This window comes from Acinonyx jubatus, chromosome B4 (genome assembly GCF_027475565.1).
Source record: "Acinonyx jubatus isolate Ajub_Pintada_27869175 chromosome B4, VMU_Ajub_asm_v1.0, whole genome shotgun sequence".
NCBI lineage: Eukaryota > Metazoa > Chordata > Mammalia > Carnivora > Felidae > Acinonyx > Acinonyx jubatus.
The window spans coordinates 75625831-75652373 of NC_069387.1; the positions used below are offsets into that span (position 1 = coordinate 75625831).

General features: G+C 34.6%; 1 protein-coding gene across 9 annotated transcripts in view; it reads left to right on the plus strand.

Moving 5' to 3' along the window:
- LARP4 (La ribonucleoprotein 4) overlaps positions 1-26543 on the plus strand; it is a 60046-nt gene that overhangs the window by 27699 nt on the left and 5804 nt on the right. For 6 of the 9 annotated variants that reach the window (XM_027036118.2, XM_027036117.2, XM_053226222.1 and 3 more), the window contains 8 exons: positions 1273-1376; positions 4740-4850; positions 5687-5740; positions 13753-13965; positions 14825-14928; positions 19358-19570; positions 20254-20302; positions 23238-23399. In XM_027036118.2, the coding sequence (XP_026891919.1) occupies positions 1273-1376; positions 4740-4850; positions 5687-5740; positions 13753-13965; positions 14825-14928; positions 19358-19570; positions 20254-20302; positions 23238-23399 (1010 nt within the window). The remainder of the gene's footprint in view (positions 1-1272; positions 1377-4739; positions 4851-5686; positions 5741-13752; positions 13966-14824; positions 14929-19357; positions 19571-20253; positions 20303-23237; positions 23400-26543) is intronic. The other 3 variants (XM_027036119.2, XM_027036121.2, XM_027036122.2) reach the window with 3 other exon arrangements.

Genomic DNA, 26543 nt, shown 5'->3' on the forward strand with positions numbered 1-26543 from the left:
TAAACTAAACTAAAAATTATAGTTTGATAAATAGTACTCTAAAGTTTAATAAAGAATTTCAGGTTCTAAGCATTTTTATTTTTATTTATTTTTAATTTTTTTTTAACATTTATTTATTATTGAGAGACACGGAGCATGAGCAGGGGAGGGGTAGAGAGAGGGGGAGACACAGAATCTGAAGCAGGCTCCAGGCTCTGAGCTGTCAATATAGAGCTCGACTCAGGGCTTGAACTCACAAACTGTGAGATCATGACCTGAGCCGAAGTCGGTCGCCTAACCAACTGAGCCACACAGGCGCCCCTGGTTATAAGCATTTTTAATAGTGTTTGTGTCTTCTATCAGTGTTTTTTGGTAACCTCTCTTACCAAAGTTTTAACTACTTGCCTGAATAAAGGCAGGTCTTCACTTTTATATGAAATATATTGTTAAAAAATGTTTAAAAGTTAAATATACCAATAGTAGACTTATATCGGAATAGAGGATTTCCATTCTCAGAGGGCTAAATACATTTATGAAATCTCTGATTGGTTTGTGCAATGGTTTCTTAAGATGAGCCAGTCTTCTCATCCGAAGAAAGTCAGCTAAGAGACCAGCAGAATCCTCCACCTCTAAGGGAACCTAGTACTTCCACCCAACACTTCTTCCCTGTTCTGTTTTATACTGACTGCTTACCTGTTCAGAGAAATATGGCATATTAATCTCTCTGAAGAGACTACAAATAAAAGTTTGGGCTATGTGGTATTATCTTCATTAAATATTTCCTCAAAATCATCTAAGAGATGGCTTCTAAGTGTCTGTAATAGTATGTAAGAATAAATATGTTAACATCAAGGAAAAGTTAGAATTATTTGAGTATAATTCTTGGTTTAAGTGCTTCTTAGATTTTAAGAAGAATTTCTTCACATCAGAATGCAGTACTATAATCTGATTACAAGAGTGGAATGCAAATACACTGATTTCATTATCTCCAGAAGTACAGAATTTGGTAACTGTACACAGGGTAATTACCGTGTAGATATGAATTGTATGCTCCTGAAAGTTTTTCAACCCCAATGCAGTGCCAAGACACAAAGTAGGTACTCTGTATTTGTTGAAAGAATAACACTTGACAGTGTTTTTTGTAATCTTTGTTAACTGTAATCTTTGGTTCTACAACATAATTTCTTAACCTCTGCTAATTTATTCACTTGGAAATAGAAATAAATAGTTTTTAATGACATTCTTAATATCTCTTCCTGTCATTTTTGAATGAAATATTTTTTTAAATTGCAGCTTCTCCCATGGTACAAGTTGATGAGAAGGGCGAGAAAGTGAGACCAAGTCATAAGCGTTGTATTGTGATTCTTAGAGAGATTCCTGAAACAACACCTATAGAGGTATTATTAAGCATTGTTAAAGCTAAGTGTTCTTTAACTGTTTAAAGTGGAGGAGGTAAACAAGCAAAGTATAAGTCATTGGCCTCATATCAATCACTGTGTATACGTTAAATTTTTGTTTTGTAAATTCTGAAACACTGGAAGAATGGTATATTTTCAAAGTTAAAATATAAATAGGCTCTTTTGGGAACTTGATTCATCTGAAAGAATAAATTTAGGAATGAAGAAGAAAAATAGGAGTCAAGACTAATCGGAATAGCTAACAAACATAAAACAAAGTTGTAACTGTAAAGATGGTGTAGTATAATAATAAAATAGGTACAATAATAAAATAAGTTTTGAATGAAACCGTATATCCAGAAATAGACCCTTTAATAAAATAGTTATGTATAATAACATTTATTTAATAATTAGGTTTTACCACGTGCTGTGCAGTGTACTTTATGGTTACTTAAAGCCTAAGGTTTTGTTATCTCTGTTTTATAGATAAAGTAACTGAGCCTTAGTATGGTGAAATAAGTTGCCTAAGGACATGTGGGCTCTTTAAATGAGTATCTGATTTGATCTCACTCTGATTTCAGAGCCCCTGTTTCAAAACCACTAAACCACAGAGCTACACACTAAATTGCCAAGTTAATAAGTTAGAGATGGGGAGAATTAATTAGTAACTGTTATGTGGTATTTACTGGCCATTTAAAACAGTTTTAGATTCTTGCCACCTAACAAATTTCACATATTAGTAGTTAATCTTTTTGCCCAGAGTCATTCCATTCACTATTAACTCTCCAGAATGAAGACTTCCTAAATTTAGAAACAGTGAAATTAGAAAAGAAACTGTCACTAGATAGAACTTCTATTTAAAAGTATGAACTATATGTCAAAAATAACAAATTGAAAGGAAAATTGCAGAATGGGAAGAATATTTGCATTATTTAGAAACAATGTAGAATATATGAGCCTGTACTCTAGAGCCAAGCTGCCTGGATTTGAGGCAGCTTGGCTCTAGAGTACAGGCTCGTATATTTCAGCTTTTCACTTGCTAACTCTATGACCTTGGATTGTTGTGAGAATTGGCTTAGTATATAGAGAGCTCAGAGCAGTACTTGGCATGCGCAACAAATCTAAGATTAGCCATTATTATCATTTTTTATAGTTACTGTAATTTATATTCTGAATACATAAATCACACATACAAAAAATAGTAAAAGGAAAAAGGCAGCGACGTAATATTCATTAAAAAAAAAGAAAGGAAGTGAAGATGACTAAAATAGAGAAAGTCAGCCTGGTCAATAATCATGAAAATTCAGATTAAAATGAGGGATTTGGGGTGGTGACCTTAAAGGTTCCTGTCGGGTAGAACAAATTTTTTTTTTTTGCTACTTGTGACCCAGACTGCTGTTTTTATACTTGGGAAAGTAAATTTATGAACTTAACTCTTCCTAAAGAATAATAAAGGCTGGAAATAAAGAAATTTTATTGATATTTAAATAAATCAATTTTTTATGCATTGAAAGGGATTAGAAATATTTGGAGATTATGAATTTTGAAGATAGACATCAGTGGGTGGCAGTCTGATAGTTCCACAGGCAGTTTTACAAAAATGTAAATTATGGACTGGATGAGAATTTTACTAACTGAACTTGGTAGTATTTCACCGCTTTCACAAATGTCACAAAACTCAGTTGGTTGTACACTTACTTGTTTTTGAGTAGTATTGGCCCAAGAAAATTTCATCGTAAGTAGAGACTTTTTTTTTTTTTTTTAATTCAGTGTAGTAAAAATTTGAGGGAGTTAGGAGACAGGTTAGACTTCACTGTTACTATGTTTATTGTCCCATCAGCATAGTAATTACCTTTTTAAAAATTGATTTCTCATGATATTTTGTTATTTCACAGGGCATTTTAACCTGTCCGATTCTTTCTGTTTGGGAGTTATTGGTTACTACTGAATTTCTCCTTGAACTCCAGTAGCTATTAGACCAAATGGAGTTTGGAAGCATACAAATCTGGGATTGAATTCTTCTTTATGATAATGTGTGTAGGTTAAACAGTTTGAGCTACCATTTCCTCAACTGTACATTAGAGATGGTAAAAATCTTTAACACAGGGTTGTTTTCAGGATAAATCTGTGTCTTACTGAGCATGGTATTTCAGTAGATGTTCCCTTTCCCTCTATAACTCAAGAGTTACTTAATGTTGACTTCCAGTTGTTTTCTTTCTTTTCTTTTCATAAACTTCTTTCAAGCTGTTAATTGTTAACACAGTTCTGAGTTTTGGTAATCATCTTTTTTGAAATCCATATATTTTAGTTTTCAGTCACTGAAATTTCAGATTCAGTTAAGGAAAGGTGAAGATATCTTTGCACAGAGTTCATGTCTGTGACTGATACAGATAGAGCATCTGGATTTAATTGAGAATGCATGAAAATAAACACTGAGCACCTAGAAAATGTTAATGGAGGATATACTTTTTTTTTTTTTTTTTTAATGGAAGTTTAGAGAGATTTTACTGTTAGGGAAAGTTTAGCTTGCCACTAAGAGTAAAATGCTTGTTTTGCTTAGATTATTTTTATTTTTTAATTTAAATCCAGGTTAGTTAACATATTCTCTAACAATGGTTTGAGTAGAATTTAGTGATTCATCGCTTATATAAACACCCAGTGCTCATCCCCTGTTTAGCCCATCCCCCCACCCAACACCTCTCCAGCAACCACCAGTTCTTTGTATTTAAGAGTCTCTTATAGTTTGCCTCCTTCTCTGTTTTTATCTTATTTTTTCTTCCCTCCCCCTATGTTCATCTGTTTTGTTTCTTAAATTTCATGTACAAACGAAATCATATACTTGTCTTTCTCTGACTGATTTTACCTAGCATAATACATTCTAGTTCCATCCACGTTGTTGCATATGGCAAGATTTTACTCTTTTTGGTAACCAGGTAATATTCCATTGTATATATTTACCACATCTTTATTCATTCATCAGTGGGTGGACATTTGGGCTCTCTCCATAATTTGGCTATTGTTGATAGTGCCGCTGTAAACATTGAGATGCATGTGTTCCTTCGAATGAGCATTTTTGTATCCTTTGGATAAATAGTGCAATTTCTGGATAGGGTATCTATATTTTTAATTTTTTGTGGCGGTTTTGCTGATTTTAAGGTAAGATTCTATCTCTAAATCATATACAGAATGTATGCTTTTAGTACGCATATTTTTGTGTCAGAAGATAATCTACTCTCAGTAAAAGAATGGGCAGAAGGCATGACAGTTAATAAAAAGAAACAGAAAGGACCAGAAGACATGAAGGGGAAAAAATGACTATTGTTGATATACTTTTTAGAGTTAACTAAAGTTTTTCTTTTTTAGGAAGTTAAAGCCTTGTTCAAAAATGAAAACTGCCCCAAGGTGATAAGCTGTGAGTTTGCACACAATAGCAACTGGTATATCACTTTCCAGTCAGATACCGATGCACAACAGGTAAGAAGAAAACTTTTCTTCTGATTTGAAGTCCTGGTGGTAAAAGAAGTAGTAGTATGTTTTAATTGAGAAAATATGTGCTCACAGTAATATTTGTAAAGGCTATTAAGTACCTTGTTCACCTTTGTGGTTGTGCTTATTAATTGGTTTCCTTTTTGATCATTTTCCTAAAGCTTTTTCAATTTAAGAGCAGTTTGTTTCCTATCAAAAAGATTAACACACAATTTTAAAATTAACATGGGGATTGGGAACCATGTACTCAGTAGTTCCAGTGTGTACATGCTAGGCCAGTAAATCTGCAACTTCCATTATGATTCTTGAAATTTTGACATTAATGATACTGCTCTTACTTGTCGTGTCCAACTTAAAGGGAAGTACTATTCCACTGAAACAAAAAACCAAAAATATATCTGATAACATTTTAAAACCACTCACTGATTGATTGATTGAGTTTTAAGTAAACACTACACCCAGCTTGAGGTTCCAGCTCATGTTAGATCAAGAGTTGCATGCACCACCAACTGAGCCAGCCAGACGCCCCACTGACTTTTTCTTTTTTTAAAATTCTTCATCTTATAAGGCTGTCTGAACCATTTTGAACGTTGTGCTTTTTTTTTTGTAGTAATCCATAGTAGCCAGTCTACAGTAAATGTGAATGTTAGCTGATGTGTTAATTATTTTTTTCATTCCTTATCACCTGGATAATGAAATTGACTTTAGAATTTTTTATTGTTTATTTTGGAGATAGTTGCTAGTACCATACTTTTGATAGAATAAAGATGGCTTTAAGAAAATGTTTGAATACTAATGAAAGTTCCTTTCTGCTTTGTTAACAGGCTTTTAAATACTTAAGAGAAGAAGTTAAAACATTTCAGGGCAAGCCAATCATGGTAAGAAACATTTTGTAAATAGAGGCTCGTGTAAAGCCAAAAAGTTTTTGTTGCTTGTCTGAGAATTTAAAAAACACAGATGGATGTTTTATTAAACCCGTAATGATTTTAAAGAAATTTCTGTCTCCTATGATGTGCTAGAAAATTAGTTGATAGGATAGCAATTCTTTCCAAAGATGTAACTTCAGACAGCATGAAGTTTTAGTTAGATGCTGATTGCTAACGTGGCAGATCATCTCAACTCTCAAAAGAGGTACCTCTCAAAATGAGAAGCAGGAATGATTTTTTAGTAAAGATGGAAAACATTCTCAATACTGTCATCCTCATCTCAAAATTAACTGCATCACCACATTAACATTTGTCCTTGGGATCTGTCATTGATGGCACTTGTCCACTGTCTAATCTTTTCTCTACAGGTCTAATCTTTTCTCAGATCCCATGAAATCTACTGCTCTTCAAATATATGCTATTAAGAAAACAAGAAGGCAAGTCACAAGCTAGGGGAAATAGATTTGCAACACACACATACATAACTGACAAAGAACTTATATTCAAAATATATAAAGGACTCCTTCTTCTCATTCAATACTAAGATCAACAATCAATTTTTTTTTAAATAAAGAGAAGATTGGGGCGCCTGGGTGCCACAGTCGGTTGAGCGTCGGACTTCAGCCAGGTCACAATCTCGCGGTCCGTGGGTTCGAGCCCCGCGTCGGGCTCTGGGCTGATGGCTCAGAGCCTGGAGCCTGTTTCTGATTCTGTGTGTCTCCCTCTCTCTCTGCCCCTCCCCCGTTCATGCTCTGTCTCTCTCTGTCCCAAAAATAAATAAACATTGAAAAAAAAAATTAAAAAAAAAAAAGGAAGGAAATTTTGCAATATGCTACATGGATAAACCTTGAAAACATTTTGCTGAGTGAAATAAACCAGTCCAAAAGAAACAAATACTATATGATTTAATTTATATAAATTAGAGTAGTCAAAAATCATATGTTTAAGGTATAATAGTGGTTTTCAGGAGCTGGATGGAAGGGAGAATGGGGAGTTGTTATTATTTAATAGGTACAGAATGTGAGTTTTACAAGATGAAAAGAATTATGAGAAAGGATGGTGGTGAATGTGTTTAATACAACTGCACTGTATAAAGACGGTAAATTTTATGTATGTGTATTTTATTTTATTTTATTTTTTTTAAAGGATTGTTTATTTATTTATTTTTTTTCAACGTTTATTTTTGGGACAGAGAGAGACAGAGCATGAACGGGGGAGGGGCAGAGAGAGAGGGAGACACAGAATCGGAAACAGGCTCCAGGCTCTGAGCCATCAGCCCAGAGCCCGACGCGGGGCTTGAACCCACGGACCGCGAGATCGTGACCTGGCTGAAGTCGGACGCTTAACCGACTGCGCCACCCAGGCGCCCCTTATGTATGTGTATTTTAACACAATAAAATATAACTAGCAAAATGTATGAGGAACTCTGTAAAACCAATTAACATGGTTATTTCAACAACACACTTCCAAAAGAAAAGATAAGTAAGTAGAGGATGAAACTATAGATTTAAAAAGAGAAAAAAATGAGAGGAAAATATGAACAGCAACTGATGTTCAAGAAGCTAATGTTCATTTTTTTTAAAGTGTAATGATATTGTAAGTATAATTTTTAAAAAATCCCTACCTTTCAGAGCTACTAATACTAGTTTATGTACAGATAAAATTAAGTTTCAAATTTGCTTCAAAATAATTGGGGGCATGGAAAAATAGGTGGGAATGGATGAAGCAAGAATGGCAATGCTCTACAAATTGTTACAACTGGCTAATGGGATCTCAGTGATTGATTTTACTGTTTTCTCCACTTTTATATGTTTGCAATTTCCTGTACTAAATTTAAAAAAAAAGGTAGGGGGAGAAACAAATGCTCTAAAACTTAGTAAAATAAATCAGACCACTTGTTTACATATTGCCTGTGTTTTGTGCCTCAATGGCAGAGTTGAATAGTTACAGCAGACTTCATGACTGGCAAAACCTACACTGTCTACTATCTGGTCCTTTAAAGAAAAAGTTTGCTGACTTTTGCAATAGAGCTAAAACAGATGTGAGAGAATTAGATTAGGAATCATAAGCCTCACCAACTTGTTGGAAATTATCAAGTGAAATAATGCATATTTAAGCAAAACTACAATTTTAATAAATGAATGAAAGGTATGTTTTATGATCCTTATAGATACAGGCCAGGAAATCCCCTCTCCCCAAATTGCAACCAAACAATAAGAAATCAATAATGGCCAATCTTGAAAAATCTGTAAAATATCAAATTGATTTCAGTATGCCCTAAAAAAATGTATAGCTACTGCTTTTACTAAAGTAATATCATACACTGTAGTTTACTTAAATCTTAAAATATCTGATAAGAAACTAAAACCAAGTGAATAACATTTTTTAATGTGGTCCATTATTAAAATCGTAGCCCAGGGGCAACCTGGGTGGCTTAGTCAGTTAAGCATCTGACTCTTGATTTTGGCTCAGGTCATGATCTCATAGTTTGTGAGTTCAAACCCTGCATTGGGCTCTGTGTTGACAATGTAGAGCCTGCTTGGGATTCTCTCTGCCCCTCTCCTGCTTGAGCTCTTTCTCTCTCTCTCAAAATAAATAAACATGAAAGAAAGCAAGAAAGAAGAAAAGAAAAGAAAAGAAAAAAGAAAATGGCAGCCCAAAGAAACAGACTCCAAGATAACCTAGGAAACAGTAGACTAAGATTTTAACCCAGCCATTAGGAATATGTATGGGTTAAAAGGAAACTATGTTCTTAAAGAATTGAAGAAAAGGGAAATCTCAGCAGAAACATATATATGTGTGTGTGTATACACACACACACACACACACACACACACACTCGGCTGAGATTATATATATATATATATTAAAAATATATATATATGTGTGTGTGTGTGTGCATGTGTATATTTATTTAAGTAGGCTTCATGCGCAGCATGGAGCCCAATGTGGGGCTTCAACTCACAACCCTGAGATCAAGACCTGAGCTGTGATCAAGAGTCAAATGCCTAACCGACTGAGCCACCCATGTACCCCATGATCTTATAACGCTAGAACCAATAAACACACATTTAAAAAAGAACCCTGACTCTTACTTTGCAACACACAAAAGAAACTTGAAGTAGATCATAAAACCTAAATGTGAGTAATGAAAGCATAGTACTTCTAAAATCATAAAAGAAAATATTCATGACCCAAAAGACACTGATTTCAGACAAAAAAAAAAAAAAAGAAAGAAAAGTGAGATAAAAAAAGACCTTATTAAAATTAAAGGCTTCTAAAAAATTTTTTTTGAACTTCTGCTCTTTGGTCAATTTCTGACAAAGGAAGCAAGAATATACAATGGGGAAAAGATGGTCTCTTCAATAAATGGTGTTGGGAAAACTAACAACTACATGCAAAAGCATGAAACTGGTCCACTTTTTACATCATTTACAAAAATAAACCAAAAAATGGTTTAAGACCAGAAACCATAAAACTCCTAGGAGAAAAGCATAAGCAGTAAGCTCTCTGACACCAGAATTAGCAATACTCTTATAGATGTGTCTCCTCAGGCAAGGGAAAACAAAAGCAAAAAATAAACAAATGGGACTATATCAAACTAGAAAGTTTTTGCACAGCAAAGGAAATTGTCAACCAAATGAAAAGACAATATACTGAATAGGAGAAGATATCTGCAAATAATAAAATAAGGGCTTAATATCCAAAATATTATCCAACTATATATCCAAAATATATCCAAAATACACAACTCAGTATCAAAAAACCCCAAATAATCCAATTAAAAATGGGCAGAGAACCTGAATAGACATTTTTCTAGAGAAGACATATATATGGCCAAAAGCCACATGAAAGGATGCTCAACATCACTATCAGGGAAATGCAAATCAAAATCACAAAGAGGTACCTTTGAGAGGTACCTCACAAAGAGGTACCTTGTAACAGGAGTAAGGAGGTACAAGGCTCTATTAAAACAAAACAAGAAATTATAAATGTTGGTGAGGATACAGAAAAAAGGGCACCCTCTGTGCACTGATTTCTGGGTAGTTATCCAAAGAAAACAAAAACGTTAACTTGAAAAGACATTTGCGCCCCTATGTCCACTGTAGCCTTATTTACAATAGCCAATATATGAAAGTTTTGGAATTTGTTGTTGTTGTCATTTTAATTGAAATGTACTTGATGTACAATATTATATTAGTTTCAGGTGTCTGAACGTAGTGATTCAACACTTCTATACATATGAAGTGATCACCATGAGAAATTTAGCTAATATCTGTCCCCATACGAAGTTGTTACAATATTATTAACTATATACTTACTACATTCCCATGACCTATTTATTTATTTTGTAACTAGAAATTTGTACCTTTTAATTGTTTTCCCTTATTTCATCCATCCTCTATTCTGTTACCCCTGGGCAACCGCCAGACTTTTCTCTGTATATGTGTTTGTTTCTGTTTTGTTTTGTTTTGTTTTGTTTTTTAGATAGCTGCATATAAGTGAAATCACCCAGTATTTGTCTCTCCCTGTCTGACTTATTTCACTTAGCATAATGTCAATGTTATGGCAGATAGCAAGATTTTGTTCTTTTTTATAGCTGAATAATATTCCTGTGTGCCTGTATACCACATCGTCTTTATTCTCCCTTCCATCCAGCTCCTGAAAACCACTATTATACCTTAAACATATGATTTTTGACTACTCTAATTTATATAAATTAAATCATATAGTATTTGTTTCTTTTGGACTGGTTTATTTCACTCAGCAAAATGTTTTCAAGGTTTATCCATGTAGCATATTGCAAAATTTCCTTCCTTTTTTTTTTTTAATTTTTTTTTTCAATGTTTATTTATTTTTGGGACAGAGAGAGACAGAGCATGAACGGGGGAGGGGCAGAGAGAGAGGGAGACACAGAATCGGAAACAGGCTCCAGGCTCTGAGCCATCAGCCCAGAGCCCGACGCGGGGCTCGAACCCACGGACCGCGAGATCGTGACCTGGCTGAAGTCGGACGCTCAACCGACTGCGCCACCCAGGCGCCCCAAATTTCCTTCCTTTTTAAAGCTGAATAACATTCTGCTGAATGTATATACCACATTTTACTTATACCGTAATCTGTTGATGGACACGTGGATTGCTTTTGCATTTTAGCTATTGTGAATAATGCTGCTATGAACAGGGGTATACAGGTATCTCTTTGAGACCCTGCTTTCAGTTATTTTGGGTAATACCCACAAGTAGAATTGCCGAGTCATATAGTGATTGTTTTTAATTCTTCGAGGTATCTCCATACTGGTTTCCACAGCAGCTATACCATTTTACATTCCTACCAACAGTGCACAAAAGTTCAAATTTCACCACAGCCTCTCCAACACTTGTTCTTTTCTGTTTGTTTGTTTCTTTTTTTTTTTTTTTAAATAGTAACCATCTTAATGTGAGGTGGTATTTCATTGTAGTTTTGATTTGCATTTCCCTAATGATTAGTGGTAGTGAACATCCTTTCATGTGTTTATACACCATTTGTATATTGTCTTTGGATAAGTGTCTGTTGAATTCCTCTGCCCCTTTTTGAATTGGCTAGTTAGATTTTTTAATGTAGTTAAACATGATTCTCTGTCCCTGTACTTCATGCAAATTGATAGCCAGATTTAGAGGCTTGATCAAAATTTGGCTTGACTTGGGAGCAGCAGAGAGAGAATAAAAAGCCTGTATGTTTTTGTGTCTGTCTCTTATGCTGGATGCCACTGATCATTGACTAAATCTATAAATTAAAGCTGCAAAGAGGTGCTATTTTTAGGCTTTCTTTTTTCTTTTTTCCATTTGTTAGTTGAAGCACTTCTATAAAGAGAAGCTTTCCATTATCTTCATTATCGTGAGGTGTACAACTCATATATGGAACACATGAGAAATGCTTGGTTCTAGCTTTTCTTAGCCAGTTTTAGAAAATAATGAACCTTCAAAACTGACCATTCGGGTGTTTTTTGTTGTTGAGTATTTAAACATAATTGATGTGTTTGTTGTCCTTATCGATGAATTGTGGCCTCTTTGAGTTAACTTATCAGTCCTTTTGTCATGGTCCTAGTAATTTTCAGTGGTTTGCTTGCATCTTCTTGTATATTTGATGTCAAAGGCCTGGGGTCAGGTCAAGTCTCCAGAGTCCCCACTTTATTTTTATGGGGAGGTGATAATTTTTAGCCTACTGGCTAGGCACAAGGAGTTCTTGTGGTTACTGGTATGGTCATTGTTTAAAAGCTTTTTCATTGGATAGAAATATGAAATATGGATTGTTACCTTTGTTTTTTAACAAAAATGTGAGTTTATACTGATGCTTTTGATTTAAATTCAGGATATATGGTTTTTTACTTCTTTAGTCTTACGTTTGTGTCTCCTTTCTCCCATGTGAAAATCTCAGATCTCTTTGACTCCAGTATAATTACTGATTTTTTTGTATCCCATAGTCACACACAAAAGTATCAGAATAGCAATACCAAAAGCAATATAAATCTGACAATATATTAGGAATTTTTTTTGCTATACTTTGCCTTGTAGTTTATTCCTGAGGCTAACAGTTGGTTTTGTTATGGCTGAAAGTCACTTAGGATTTCTATGTGTTGTATTACTAATTGAATGCACATTAAAGTTAATTTTGCTGGATGCTACTGAATATTATTTATTTATTTTTATAATTGATTTATTTTCAATGTGTGCATGGTTTAAAAGTAAAATATCTAAAACATGGTATATTAAATACATATTCACACATATATATATGTATGTATGCAAGTATATCTTTATATTCCTATGTGACTTAGCTAAACAGTAGCTTACTATACATACTCCTTTATCCTCCTTGCTTTACCTTTTTTTTTTTTTTTAACATTTATTTATTTTTGAGACAGGGAGACACAGAGCATGAACAGGGGAGGGTCAGAGAGAGGGAGACATAGAATATGAAGCAGGCTCCAGGCTCTAAGCTATCAGCACAGAGCCCGACGCGGGGCTAGAACTCACAGACCACAAGATCATGACCTGAGAAGAAGTCAGCCGCCTAACCGACTGAGCCACCCAGGCGCCCCTACCTTTTTTTTTTTTTTTAAAAAACAATAGTATATTCTTGAATTCACTCCATAATAGTATTTAGAGCAATTCATTAGTTCTTTTTATTTCTGTTTGATACTCAGTTGTGTGGATGTACTTTGGTGTATTCAGCCATTGATGGACTGATTGTTCTGTTGTTTTGTGCGTGTGTGTGTGTATTGAAGATACTTCTTTTCCTCCATCCCTATTATAGTTAGTGTTTTTGAACAGCCATGTATATCCTTTTTTAAACTTCTTTTTGTTCAGTGTATATTTGGAAAAGATTCCTAGAAGTGGGATGGGTAAGAATATGGAAAATGCATATATGACTTCAGAAGATAACTGCTAAATTTTCCTTTATAAGTGTTGTGCTATTTTACGTGTCCATCATCAGTGTATCAGAGTGCCTATTTTGCCACAATCTTATCAACAGTATGTTGTCAAATTTTTGGATTTTTGCCAATCCTATAGGTGAGAAATGTTAATTCCATTTTAATTGCATTTCTCTTACAAGTAAGGTTTAGCATCTTTTCATATGTTTAAGAGCCATTTGCCTTCCTTTTTTCTGTAAACTCTGTTCATTTCTCTAACATTTTTTATCTTTTTAGAATTTGTATGTTAGAAATATATTAGCCCCTTTATCTGTGATAATTTGCAGTTAGTTTTACTATTTTGATATTTTGACTTTTGTAGCTTTAAACCTTGTTCATTGTTATATTTGCCATGCAAAAGTTTTTAAAGTAATTTAAATCTATCAATCATTTCCTTTTGCTCTGCTGACTCTACAGTAGTCAGAAATAACATAGTTGTGTAAAATACGTTTAAAAAGTAAATTAAATATATTTGTGAGAATATACACTTTATTATAATATGTTCCTCTTCTAGGCAAGGATAAAAGCCATCAATACATTTTTTGCAAAGAATGGTTATCGATTAATGGATTCTAGTATGTATAGTCAGCCCATTCAAACTCAAGCACAGTATGCCTCACCAATTTTTATGCAGCCTGTATATAATCCTCACCAACAGTACTCGGTCTACAGTATTGTGCCTCAGTCTTGGTCACCAAATCCTGCACCTTACTTTGAAACGCCACTGGTAAGTGAAATCCTTACAGAATCATAAAATTTTTCACTTAAGCTGAAATTTGAAGAAATCAGCTAGAGTAGTTTATTTTTTGTTTTGTGTTGATATTGGTTATTTTCTGACTTTTAAGTAGTGATAATGATATCTAATCCCCTATACCAAATATACGCACATAACTAAGGGTTAAGCTATTTGTTCCTATTTGCTGAGTGAATTAAAATAAGAGACTGGGTCAGTCCTGAGTAGTTTAAAATGCTTTTAGTTTTGGTAAACTTTTTCAGAGAAAAATGTACTTTATTAAGTAATAGCCTAATGATTCCTTTTTCTGTAAATCAGGTAATATTGGAGTATTGCAAAAAGCAAATAGGTAAAATGCTTACAAATGTTTTTGCCTTATAAAAGAAATTGAAGGGGTGCCTGCCTAGCTTGTTCCGTAGAGCATGCAACTCTTGATTTCAAGGTCGTGACTTCAAGCCGCACTCTGGGTGCAGAGATTACTTAAAAATGAAAAATTTAAAAAAAAAAAAAAAGGCGGGGTTCATTGGGTGGCACAGCCTGCTTGGGATTCATTCTCTCTCTCTCTCTCTGCCTCTCTCTCTCTGTCTCTGTCTCTGTCTCTCTCTCTCTCTCTCTCTCTCTCTCCCTCTCCCTCTCTCTCCCTTTCTCCGTTTTGTCCCTTTCTCCCTCTACCCCTCTCCCCTACTCATGCACACACACACAGACACACACACACACACTGTAAAGCAACAAAAAAAAGAAAGAAAAAGAAAAATTGATGCTAAGTTGTTAGTTCATCAGGAGTTTCTTACAGCCTTTACACTATATTCTGCCCTTTACATTAATTGGTTTTAAACACCAAATTTTCTTTTAGGCTCCCTTTCCCAATGGTAGTTTTGTGAATGGCTTTAATGCACCAGGATCTTATAAAACAAATGCTGCTGCTGTGAATATGGCTCGACCATTCCAAAAAAATCGGTAAGATGAAAATCATAGTGGAATTTAAAGAATACTGTGTTAATAGCAATGCTATTTACAGACTTTTTAACCAAAAGCTTAAACAATTTTACTCTAGAATTAATAAATACACTTTTATCTCAAGAGTTGATAATTTGTATAAAAAAAGACTTGGAACTGGGATTGTAAATGGTACATACTGATTTTTTTAAATAATAAAGATAATAGAAAATTATTTTATGATAGTAGCAAAATCTGGTGTCTAAATTAGTAGTCTAATTAGTAGTTTAATATGTAACATTTTGGAGAATGGGTTTTTTGAGGATAGAAATATTAGCTGATTTGAGTATTGAATGTTGGGAAAATGAGCTACTTAAGATTTTTAAGAATTTACTTTTGAAATGATTTTCATGAACTATAGCAGCAGCTAACATTATTGAACATTTAGTGTCTAAGGCTCTGTCTTAAGGGCTTTACATATTTTATCACAGTTTTCATAACCCGATAAGATATATACAGTTATTATGTCTATTTAAGATGAGGACATTGAAACAAAAGGGTTAAATATCATGTCTATGAGCGTGTGGCTAGTAATTGGCAGAGCCAAAATTTGAGCCCAGGCAATTTGACTTTAAAGCCTACAGTTTATTTTTTTTATTTTTTATTTTTTTTATTTTTTAATATATGAAATTTATTGTCAAATTGGTTTCCATACAACACCCAATGCTCATCCCAAAAGATGCCCTCTTCAGTGCCCATCACCTACTCTCCCCACCCTCCCACCCCCCATCAACCCTCAGTTTGTTCTCAGTTTTTAAGAGTCTCTTATGTAAAGCCTACACTTTAAAAGTGTTCTAGATAAATTATTGAGAACTCTGGAAACTATTTGCTATCATATAAAAGATTAATAAGTCTGTTAAGTGTTAATTATTTTTGTATAAATGTCAACTGATAATCTCAATAATTTGGTATATATTATGATTTTTGATAGAGTATGAGTAACCAAAGAAAAATGGGCTTCTATGGTGGCTTAGATTTATTTAATAGTTTCATATTTATTGTTCCTTGTTTGCTTATTTTGTGAGCCTTCTAGGTTTGGGTTTTTGTTTTTTTAATTATTTCTTTTCAGGGATTTTCTCTTGCTAGATCTCATTCTCCCAGTTGGTTCTTTTTGGCAAGGAGACCACATGGGGTATGTTCTTCTAAAATGACTTCTAGGAACTTAATTCTTTTTTGTAAGGTTTTCCTGGAACATGCTTCACTGAGAAAGAAGACTCACAGTATTAAGTGTTCTTCTTAGTGGTTTCTGGAAACATTCATAATGTATCATCCTCTCATAATCAGTTTTTTGTACTCACACAGTTTGTACTCACTGACAATTGGTTAAAGTATTTGAAGATCGTTTACGAGCATTAGGAAAACTTTACTACATATAACTTCTTACTGCTTTATGAAGTTTCAAATGAGATCTCTTTCTGTTAACAAGGATGGATGGTTCTTTATAATTCAAAGGATTATTGTGCTCTTAAAGATGGTTTTTGGTTTGGTAATAAAGTAACACCCACAAAATTCAAGTATTGCTAGGACATATGAATAGAAAAGTACAGGGAGCCTCACACATTGTCCTTTAATCCCAATCCTGCTTTCAAAACGACTAATTTCCATGAACACATAGAGATAATGATGTTTAAATCTGGGAAGACCTTTGTTATGATATAGTTTTAACTCATTTTACAGATGAAGAAAGTGAAAGCTGAAGAAGACAAAAATCTTGCTAGGGTTACATTGGCTGGTTATTATCAGCAGACTTGAGATTAGAACATTTCCTTTCCTCTACTATAGTTGGTAAAGTTTTTCTCCCGTCCAAGTACTAACCAGGCCCGACCCTGCTTAGCTTCCGAGATCAGACGAGATCAGGCGCGTTCAGGGTGGTATGGCCGTAGACGGTAAAGGTTTTCTTAAAAATAATTTAAGTAGAGCAAATAACAGCTTACAACTTCACTTGTTAGAAAATACAGATTTCTCCTGATTAGAAATGGTAGCTTTGTAGAAATAGGTTATCTATTGATTTCACTTTTTTTTTTTAAGGAGTGAATTTTGCTATAGACAGTGAAGTAGAATAGACATCTTTCTTGTAGACTAAAAGCAGTATTTCAGTATTAGCTAAAAGTACTGGTGGTTTGCATATTTTTAACTAAAAAATGTATTAAATAGGTTCATGGTGTTCCTTTACCATCACTTGTTTTTGTTTGCTGTGCTTTCTTGATAAAAAGGGTGAAATTACGATAAGAAAGCCAAGAATGACAGTCTAGTTACCCTTGCTTGTAAGGATATGTGCCTCTGCTTTTAAAGGTACAGGACAGGTTTTGCTTGTTTTTCAAAACCATTCACGTACAATTCCTTTTCATACCTGTGACCAGTACAGGTTGTTAATTTTTAGTTACAAAAATTATACACAAATACTTTCTTCTTATAAAATGCAGATATTACAGATGAAACTAAAAGAACTTTTTGACCAACACAAGACCACTGTGTTTGTTTGTTTTAAAGTTATCAAAGAGAAAGTAACTTTTAGAAAGCCCCTTTGCAGTTTATTATATGACCCTTGTAACGGCCCAGTGATGATCACTAGACCTACTTGGAGAGACTAGGACTAACTTTCAGAAGTCTGGGCATTTTTCTACCTTTCATTCTTTGTCTTTCTATCACATCACTTCTTCCTTTCCGTCTTTTATCACTTACTTCTTTTATCTTTCTTTTTATCTTTTGCCTAGACTGAGATTGTAAGTCCCTCTCGGTGAAGGGTAAGATTATGAGATCTGAGGGCTGTGTAAACCTAATAACTAATCTGTTAGTTATACTGAAATACAGTGAGCAAATTTATGTGAATAATAGTTTCTGAACAGATACATAAACGGCATATCTACCTCATGAGGTCATTTTTAGATACGATGGATAATATAAATATTTTGAAAATTACTTAGTGTTTCTTGACATACTATCATTTTCATTGCTGTTAAAAATCTATTTTGAGGATTGCCTGGCTGACTCGGTAGAGCATGTGACTCTGGATCTCAGGGTTGATTGTTTGAGCCCCATGTTGGGTATAGAGATTACTTTAAAAAAATAAATAAAAATTTTTTAAAAATCTATTTTGACATAAAGTAATTATTTTGAAAAGTAACATCTTACATGAAACAGCCTAACTTTGTAGCCTGATTTTTACATTTAAGTTTAATAGTAATCTAATTTTTTATTTTCTGTAAAGAATAAGGTAGGATAACTAGAGATGTTGTTGGAATTAATGCTTAATTGCTGGGTTTATAATTATTTTGAGATTTTAAATCTCTATTCAGAGAACCAGGAATCGACAGTGTATTATTAATACAAATTTATAACTATGAAAATAGACTGTAAAAATTGAATATATAAACTACAAGTAAGGGGCCGAATATAAATCTCATACTTCCTTGTAAAATCTATTGAGCCAAGATCCTCAGTTGCCTGGGCTTACTTTAGGTATTTTCGCTCTTGATTAAACTGTAGCCTCTCCTTTACCCGACCCCTAGCTTTATCCTCTTACAAATTATTAGGAGATTTGGGTGCTTATACCCATCATCCAAGATAAAAGCTACTTTTGTTCACAGTTATTTAGGTTTTTGTTTGTTTTTACCAAATTCCCTACCTAATTCATGAAATCACGCTAGGCTATTACTTGCATTATATTTCCTAGCTGTTGTCCCGTTCCCCGCCCTCCCGCCCATAAGGATCTTTGAGCAATGAACTTATTAAGAAGCTAGAATTTTAATACATTGCACTTTTTCTCTTGTTTTCATTGGCACTCCCCTAAAGAGCCTTTTTAGATTTTTTTCACTCCCTAATTTTTCCCTATGAAAATTTAGTGCTGGAGATTATTGTATATGTATTTATGTAATGTATGAATATCTATACTTTATGTATAAAAAGAGTAAGATGAGGTTTTTTGTTTTTTCCTTTTGTCCCTCTCCCCATCCCAGAACCTTTTTTACTCCCACTTGGGGTGATGTTGCCCCATTGAGAATGTATGGCATAGACTTACCAATGAGCTTAAAGCCTGACTGATTTATATGTGTCACGACTGCAGCTGGTGTTAAATTAGGTAAAATCCTACTTGTATTTTGAGTATTGAGGTAGAAGTACCTATATTTTGAAGAACTTTGGATCTTAACCCAAATCTCTCCAAACAACTTTTTTTAAATGTAAAAATTCTTTGCCTTTTAAAAATAATACATCTGGGACACAAGTTTACATTTTTATAATGTGACACTTTTATGTTTAATTTATAGAAAATCAGAATACAGTAGAAGGCGGTTTTTAACTTAGCCTATCAAATAAGAGTTTTTACCATTAAGAGGAAAGATTTTCTGTTTTGATTTATCCTCTCATGTATGTGATCTTATGTTTCTTATAGCGTGAAGCCTCATTTTAGGTCATCGAGTGGTTCAGAGCACTCAACAGAGGGCTCTGTATCATTGGGGGATGGACAGTTAAACAGATCTGGTTCAAGGAACTTTCCAACTGAACGGCATAACCCTACAGTAACAGGGCATCAGGAGCAAAGCTATCTTCCAAAAGAAACTCCCCCTTTACAGATGGAACAGAATGGGGACTATGGTAGGGGCAGGTAAGGAAATACGGAATAAATACGGATATGGTATATGAAAATTCTTTGCTCATAATATGAGTATTTGAAGAACATGATCTAGTGATTTTTTTTGTTTTAACTATTGGTGTATGTTTATGTTAAATGAATACAGTGTTCACATAATACGGGTTAATGGTTTTTCATAAATATTACGAAATTTATAGTGCCCATATTAGAATATAGCTCTGAGTCAGAGGTTTTATGAAGTTACTCTGAAGTTCTGTATGGTTCACTGAAGAAAGAATAGCTTAGAAAGATAAGATCCTATCTGCATTCTAGTTTTAATTTCTTACAAATTCTAAACTGTGGGAATGGGGTTATACATTATTGCCCAGTCTGCCTGAATGAAACCAAAACAACTGAATAATGATATGCTTCTGGTGTGGAAGGAGCACTACCTAACAAAAATGGGCCCATCTTATTTAGTCGTGTTGGTGGTAGTAGATGAAGTTTTTGGTAGATTAGTTTAGGATCCATTCAGAAGAATATATATTCATCTCTTCATAATAGTGGAGATACAGAAAGTAGAATTACTTAAACTAAAAGTTCACCCGTCTTCAGTAGAATATATATATATATATATATGTATATATATATATATTTGACAAAACATATGAGTTGCCCCTCCCATCATCCCCACCTTTTTTTGTCGTTGCTAAAAGGAGAACTCTTTTCAGAGGTCGAAGACGACGAGAAGATGAGAGAGTCCCAGTAAGTATTTTTTTCTTTTTTACCTTTGTACATTTGTTCATTTATTTTTTCTTTTCTGATTTACTATGGCATTGGCTTGTGGTCTGTCTTTCTTTTCCAGGTTTTTTTTTTTTTTTGAATATAGTATTAGGCAAAGGTAAATAGAACCTGTGCTTTGACCCTAAAATACCTACTATGACTGCCACTCCCTGACCTTAAAGCACATGTATAGCTAGGGATTTGGACTATGTTGCTCATGTGTTTTAAAAACTACTTGAATCCCTAATATATTCACATGGTTTAAAAATCAAAAAATGAAAATAATCAATGGAAACTTTATTAGTTTGTTAATGGACATTTAAGTAGTTTACAGCCATCATTTCTTGTGTGTTCAATAACATATGAAGGAGAATCCCTTTCTAGAGATTTCTAGGTCACAATTCAGTTAGTTGCTGCCAACTTACAGCTTTCTGTAGGGGTTGTGCCAATTTTCACTCGGACAGAAACTGAAAAAAAAGTTTTATTTATCGATAGCCCTACAAATATATGATTTTTTGCCAACTTTTTTTTTGATAAAGTACATCCTTCACTTTTAAAGGTCTCTGGATGGTGTTGGAAACTTAAACTGTTTATGGTCACTTGGGGGCAATTTTCTACCTTCTGCTTATTCTTCTGTCCACTAATCTTCTAAACTACTTACAGATCTGAAAAGTTTTTATAGTTGTAGACATGTTTTTTTTGTTGTTTTTTGAGAGAGAGAGCCTGAGCAATGGAGGAGCAGAGGGAGTGGGAGAGAGAGCAGACTCCATGCCTAGTACAGAGCCTGACGCAGGGCTCGATCCCACAACCGTGAGATCATGACCTGAGTCAAAACCAAGAGTCAGACACTTAACCACCAGAGCCACCAGGCACCCCTAGACATGTTTTTATTTGAATTTTGACTTACCTAGCTTTAAATTAATCGTGTTTTAATTTTTTTATGATTTGTTCATGGGAAATGTTTGCCATTTCTTAACTGGGAGCAAAAGTTGAGGAATCGGAATGATATAGGAACACACAGAGGTTTCAAGAAAACCCTGCCTAGAGTTTACAGATAAATCATAAATTTGTGGTACGATGCTTATTTTAAATGTGTAGTAGTGAATTTTATATATATAGTTTATAGGGTACATGTAATATATGTACAAGCATATTACATATATATAAGTAGTGAAAAGATAAGTATTTTCAAAGAAGAAAATGTATTGCATTGTAACACAGAATAGTCCTTAGGGCAAACTGTACACGTTTTAAAACAGTACTGTTTTTTGTTATAGCTTTCTGTATACCATGAGCAGCCGTGAATGGCAACAACTTGCAGCAGTCCACATGAATCCTCAGATGACCCTAAACAATGGAGGAGAGGGAGATTAGTTTCAAAGTCCATTTAATATGTTGAAAATACCCACACTGAGGACTGAAGTTTGGGGTGAAGAAAAAGGAGACAAACATGTTCTCCAGTAGGACAGGCAGAGTGGAGGTGCCTTTGTGTGCAGGAAGGAGGTTTTAGCTAGAGATAAAATTTAGGATTTGTAAGCTTACACAAAGTAATTGAGATCATAAGAGTAGATGAAATCATTCAAAGGACTCTGCAGAGAGAGTGATTTAAATAGAGGAATGGTCAAGAATAGAACTTTGAGAACATAGTAGCTTTGTGCTAAAGAATGAGATTATTTATTTTGCTCTTTGAAGTATCCAAAATCTGAGTAGAAATGGCTGGTAGACAAATGGATGTTTAGGTTTCAGGTAAAGGTCTAAGTTGAAAATATTGAAAGTGTACATACAGTTCAATGAGTTTTGATAAGTTTTCAGTGGTGTGTAACCAGAAAGTCCCCCAAAGTGAAAAAGATTGTTGTAAGGCTCACTGAATTCTACTCCTTAAACCAATAGGTTATGTTAACTAAAGTCAAAAAAAATTTGAGAAAAAAATTTTTGAAAGATTGTTTGCATATAGGTAGTAGCTGAAGCCATGTATAATTGCTATCCCACAGGGAGAGTATGGAAGTGAAAAGAATAGTAACCACATAGAAACTAAGAGCGTCAAAAGGCATGGGTAGAGAGAGACAAACACATGATTGTGAGATCTGAGATTTGGGAGGAAGAGGTATCACAGAAACTAAGGGAGGAATGAAGGAGCTCCCAAAGGAAAGAATATTTACCATACCAGGTGCTACATGAGGTTTGGGGGTGCGGGGTGGGGGGGAGAATCTGTCAGCTTTTGCATTGTGGAAAACTTTGATGATTTGTCAAGGCAATCTTAGTGGTGATGAGTACAAAGGTGAGGAAATAGGAAGTAGAGGAAGTACAAGTGAGAGTCTTGCCAGAGGGTATATAGGGTGGTGGGTGGAAGGGCAGATCAGATTTTCAAGAAAGGATATTATTGTTCTCTCTTGAGACTATAGGTAAATAGGTTTTTGTTTTTAAGGAAGTTACTGCAAATTTAGAAAGCAAATAGCAGAAATTGGTTAAAAGGCTTATGGAGTGTGGGTGCCTGGGTAGCTAAGTTGGTTAAGCATCCTACTCGGTTTTGGTTCAGGTCATGATCTCATGGTTGTGAGATCTAGCCCCACGTTGGGTTCTGTGCTGATAGTGTGGAGCCTGCTTGGGATTCTCTCTCTCTGCCCTTCCCCCATGCGTGCACACACACACTCTCAAAATACATAAACTTTAAAAAAAAAAAAAAAAGGCTTATGGAGTGTAGCAGAGTTTGCAAGAGAAACAAGAGGGAGTTGACTAAAGGTAAGTAGGATTGATAAAGAAAAACGAGAGCTCAACTGAAATGAGAAGCCAAGAATTTATAGGAGAACGAACAGTTCTGTGCTTTAGAGTTTTGTTTCCTTGCAGCTTTTAGCTTCTGTGGTACAGGATTAGAGAATGAGATTGGTATGTGACCTGTTTTATGATTTGTGTCTTTTAGAGACCCCAGTCTTCATCAGCTGAAGCAAAGGCTCCAACGCCAAAGTTTGATTTATTAGCCTCAAATTTTCCTCCTTTACCTGGAAGTTCATCAAGAACTCCAGGTGAACTTGTTTTGGAGAGTAGGATGTCTGATGTTGTTAAAGGTGTCTACAAAGAAAAGGTAAACACTGAAGCATCAGTCTTTTACCTTATGGGACCATAGTCAGCCTTTGTTTCCAGAGTTATTATTTAAAATTTTATTTGCACCTAATATGTATTTCTGGCAGTTTTTATTCATGGGATTTTCAGCACACGTTGAGTATTATTAAAAGATTTATGATAAAGCTGCACAGGCCAATAAAATGTTGCTTCATTTTTGCATGTCTTTGTATCAGTTCAGCTTGGTAGAACTAATTGATGCAAGCTGGTGGAAAGTGGTGTTTGCGCTGAAGTGCCTGTAATTAGCCAATGATGTAAAGGGATCCTAAGTTAGTTTGCTAAACTCAGGCTTTCCAGTAGTGGAGAGTTGATGTCAAAAGATTGGGCTGCCCCATCCTAAAATATTTTTGAGTATAGACCTCTTCCTATGGTAAAATCCTTACACCACACAGATTTCTCATTTTCTTCCCTTTTTCTTCTTAATTCAATTTTCATTTTTATCTCATAGTGTGCATGTACATAGTATATCTAGGCTTATAATGAAAAATAGATAGTAGTTCCCTGCAACCACTTCAACTCTAGCTTTTTCTTCTATTGTTTTCCCCATATAACATGGTTATACTGATATCTCTTTTCTTCTTCTTTTTAAGTAATCTCTACACCCAGTGTAGGGCTAGAATTCATGACCCCAAGATTAAGAATCACATGCTCCCCTGACAACCAGCCAGGCATTCCAATATACTGCTGTTTCTTGACATTCCAATTTTCAATGTCTATTAACTTCACATTCTAGAAGCTGAGGATTTAGTTCTCTCAAACCAACATACTTTTCTCATCTTCCCTGTATATTGTACTGCGTCATATCTGGGATACCATCCATTGTAAGATGCCCCGTTATTTTAGTGTCACTAAGAAAGTAAAAGCATTGCCACTTATATTAGGATATGCCATCATTTGTAAGTCACATCTCAATATTACATATTTTTTTCATAACTGAACTTCAGTTCAGAAAATTGCTATTATTTCTCCTTCTTGTACTCTCAGTGGCTGGCTGCACAATGCACAATCCTGTAGCTAGGGCTTTCTTTTGCCATCATCATCCTGGGAATTTTCCTTAGTCTCTTTTGTTTCATCCTCTTTTTCTTAATCTTGTTTTACTTTCCTGTATTATGGTGGGTCACATCTTCCTGAGCTTCCTGAATAAATGGGTTTTAGTATGTTTCTTGAGATCTTGCGTTCTGAAAATGTTTTTCTGTTCTCATATTTGATCAGTAGCTTATTTGTGTAGAGTTCTGTATTAGAAATCATTTTCCCGTGGAATTTTGAAGGTATTTTTTTGTCTTCCCTTTTAAAAAATAATGTGCAATATTGTAGTTATTTAATCAGTCTTGAGATAGACGTTTTTTTCATGTTTTCCACCTTTGAAAATCAGGCTGCCCTGTAATTAAAAGTTATTGTAGTTTAAGTGGCATTGTTTTTTTCTTAGTAATCCATAAAATAATAGTGCATTTTACAGTTGATGGCTTCTCAGATTTGTTGAGGTGTGATTCACACACACATATTTTTGAAGAAGAAGAATAATAAAGTGTGCCTTCCCTTGTAATCCCAACCCACAATTGTGGACGTTAAACATCAACATCTTAGCAGTGCCATCTGTCTCCCCCTTTGTTTATAATTCTTCCTATTCCTTCCCTTCCTCCCCATCAGAGATAAACATCCTGACTTTGCAATAATAATTTTCTTGCTTTTCTTTATAGTTTTACCACTCCAGGTTGGGAAATTTTTTCTGTAGAGCTGGGCCAGACAGTAAATATTTTAGGCTTTGTGGGCCGCATGCTAAAAACTTAAAAACCACGCTTTGTTCATAGGCCGTACCAACAAAAGTCATAAACCAGATTTGGCCAGTGAGCCTTGGTTTGTCAACCCCTAATATACAGTATACTGTTTGTTGTGCCTGTTTTGAACACAATATAAATGGAGTTGTATGTATTCTTCTGTTGTGTGAAATTCATCACTGCTGATACAGATGACTAGTTCATTTTGCATTGTTGTATTCTGTTCTAAGAATGTCATTATTCTGCTATTGGACACTTGAGCTGCCTTTCTGTCTGACATTATAAGCAATTATGCTATGAATGTTCAAACCATACATGACCCTATTTTAAGGGTATTACATAGTGGAATTGCTGAGTGGTAGGGCATCTTTTAAAATTTAATTTTTCATATTTTATTGGCCGTTTGAGTTTCTTCTTTTGCAGAGTCAAGTATTTGGTACTTTATCTGTTGGGTTATCTCTTATCTTGCAGATTCATGGAATTTAAAAAATTTATTTTGTATGCTAATCCTTTGTCAGTTATGTATGTTTTCTACCTATGGTTTTCAGTCTTCAGTATTTGTAAGTGAAAACAAGTTCTTAATCTTATTTTATGGTTTGTTTTTTTTATATCTTGCTTAGGAAATGATCTGTCTTCCAGAGATTCTTTTCAGAAATCTATCATTCTGATTCCTGATAGTTTTGTAACCTCTTTTTTCCCTCTCTAGAGGTTTTAGGATCTTTTATTTAACCCTTCTATTCTATGAGATTTTATGAAGGTATATCTTGCTATGGCTCCTTTTTTTTTTTCTTTTTGACGGAGAGAACATGCACCCGTATGCGTGAGCAGGGGAGGGGCAGAGAGAGGGATAGAGAATCCCAGCCAGGTTCCACTCTGTCAGTGCAAAGCCCAACATGGGGCTCAATTTCACGAACTACGAGAAGATGACCTGAGCCAAAATAAAAGTCAAAATGCTCAACTGATTGAGCCACCCAGGCACCCTGTTGTGGCTCTTTTTTTTTTTTTTTTTTTTTTTAATTCATTGCTGTGGATACTTGGGAAACCCTTTCAATCTGGAAACTTGTCCTTACCTTCTAGAAAATTTTCCTGTATTATGTATTTTTTTCATGTTTGTTTATTTTTGAGAGAGACTATGAACAGGGGAGGAGTAGAGAGAGAAGGGGAGGATACGGAGGATCCGAAGCAGGCTGTGTGCTGACAGTAGCAAGCCCAGTGAGGGTCTCAAACCCACGAACCACAAGATCATGCCCTGAGGCAAAGTTGAACACTCAACTGACTGAGCCACCCAAGCACCCTGTGTTGTGTCTTTGATAAATTCTTCACCTTTCTTT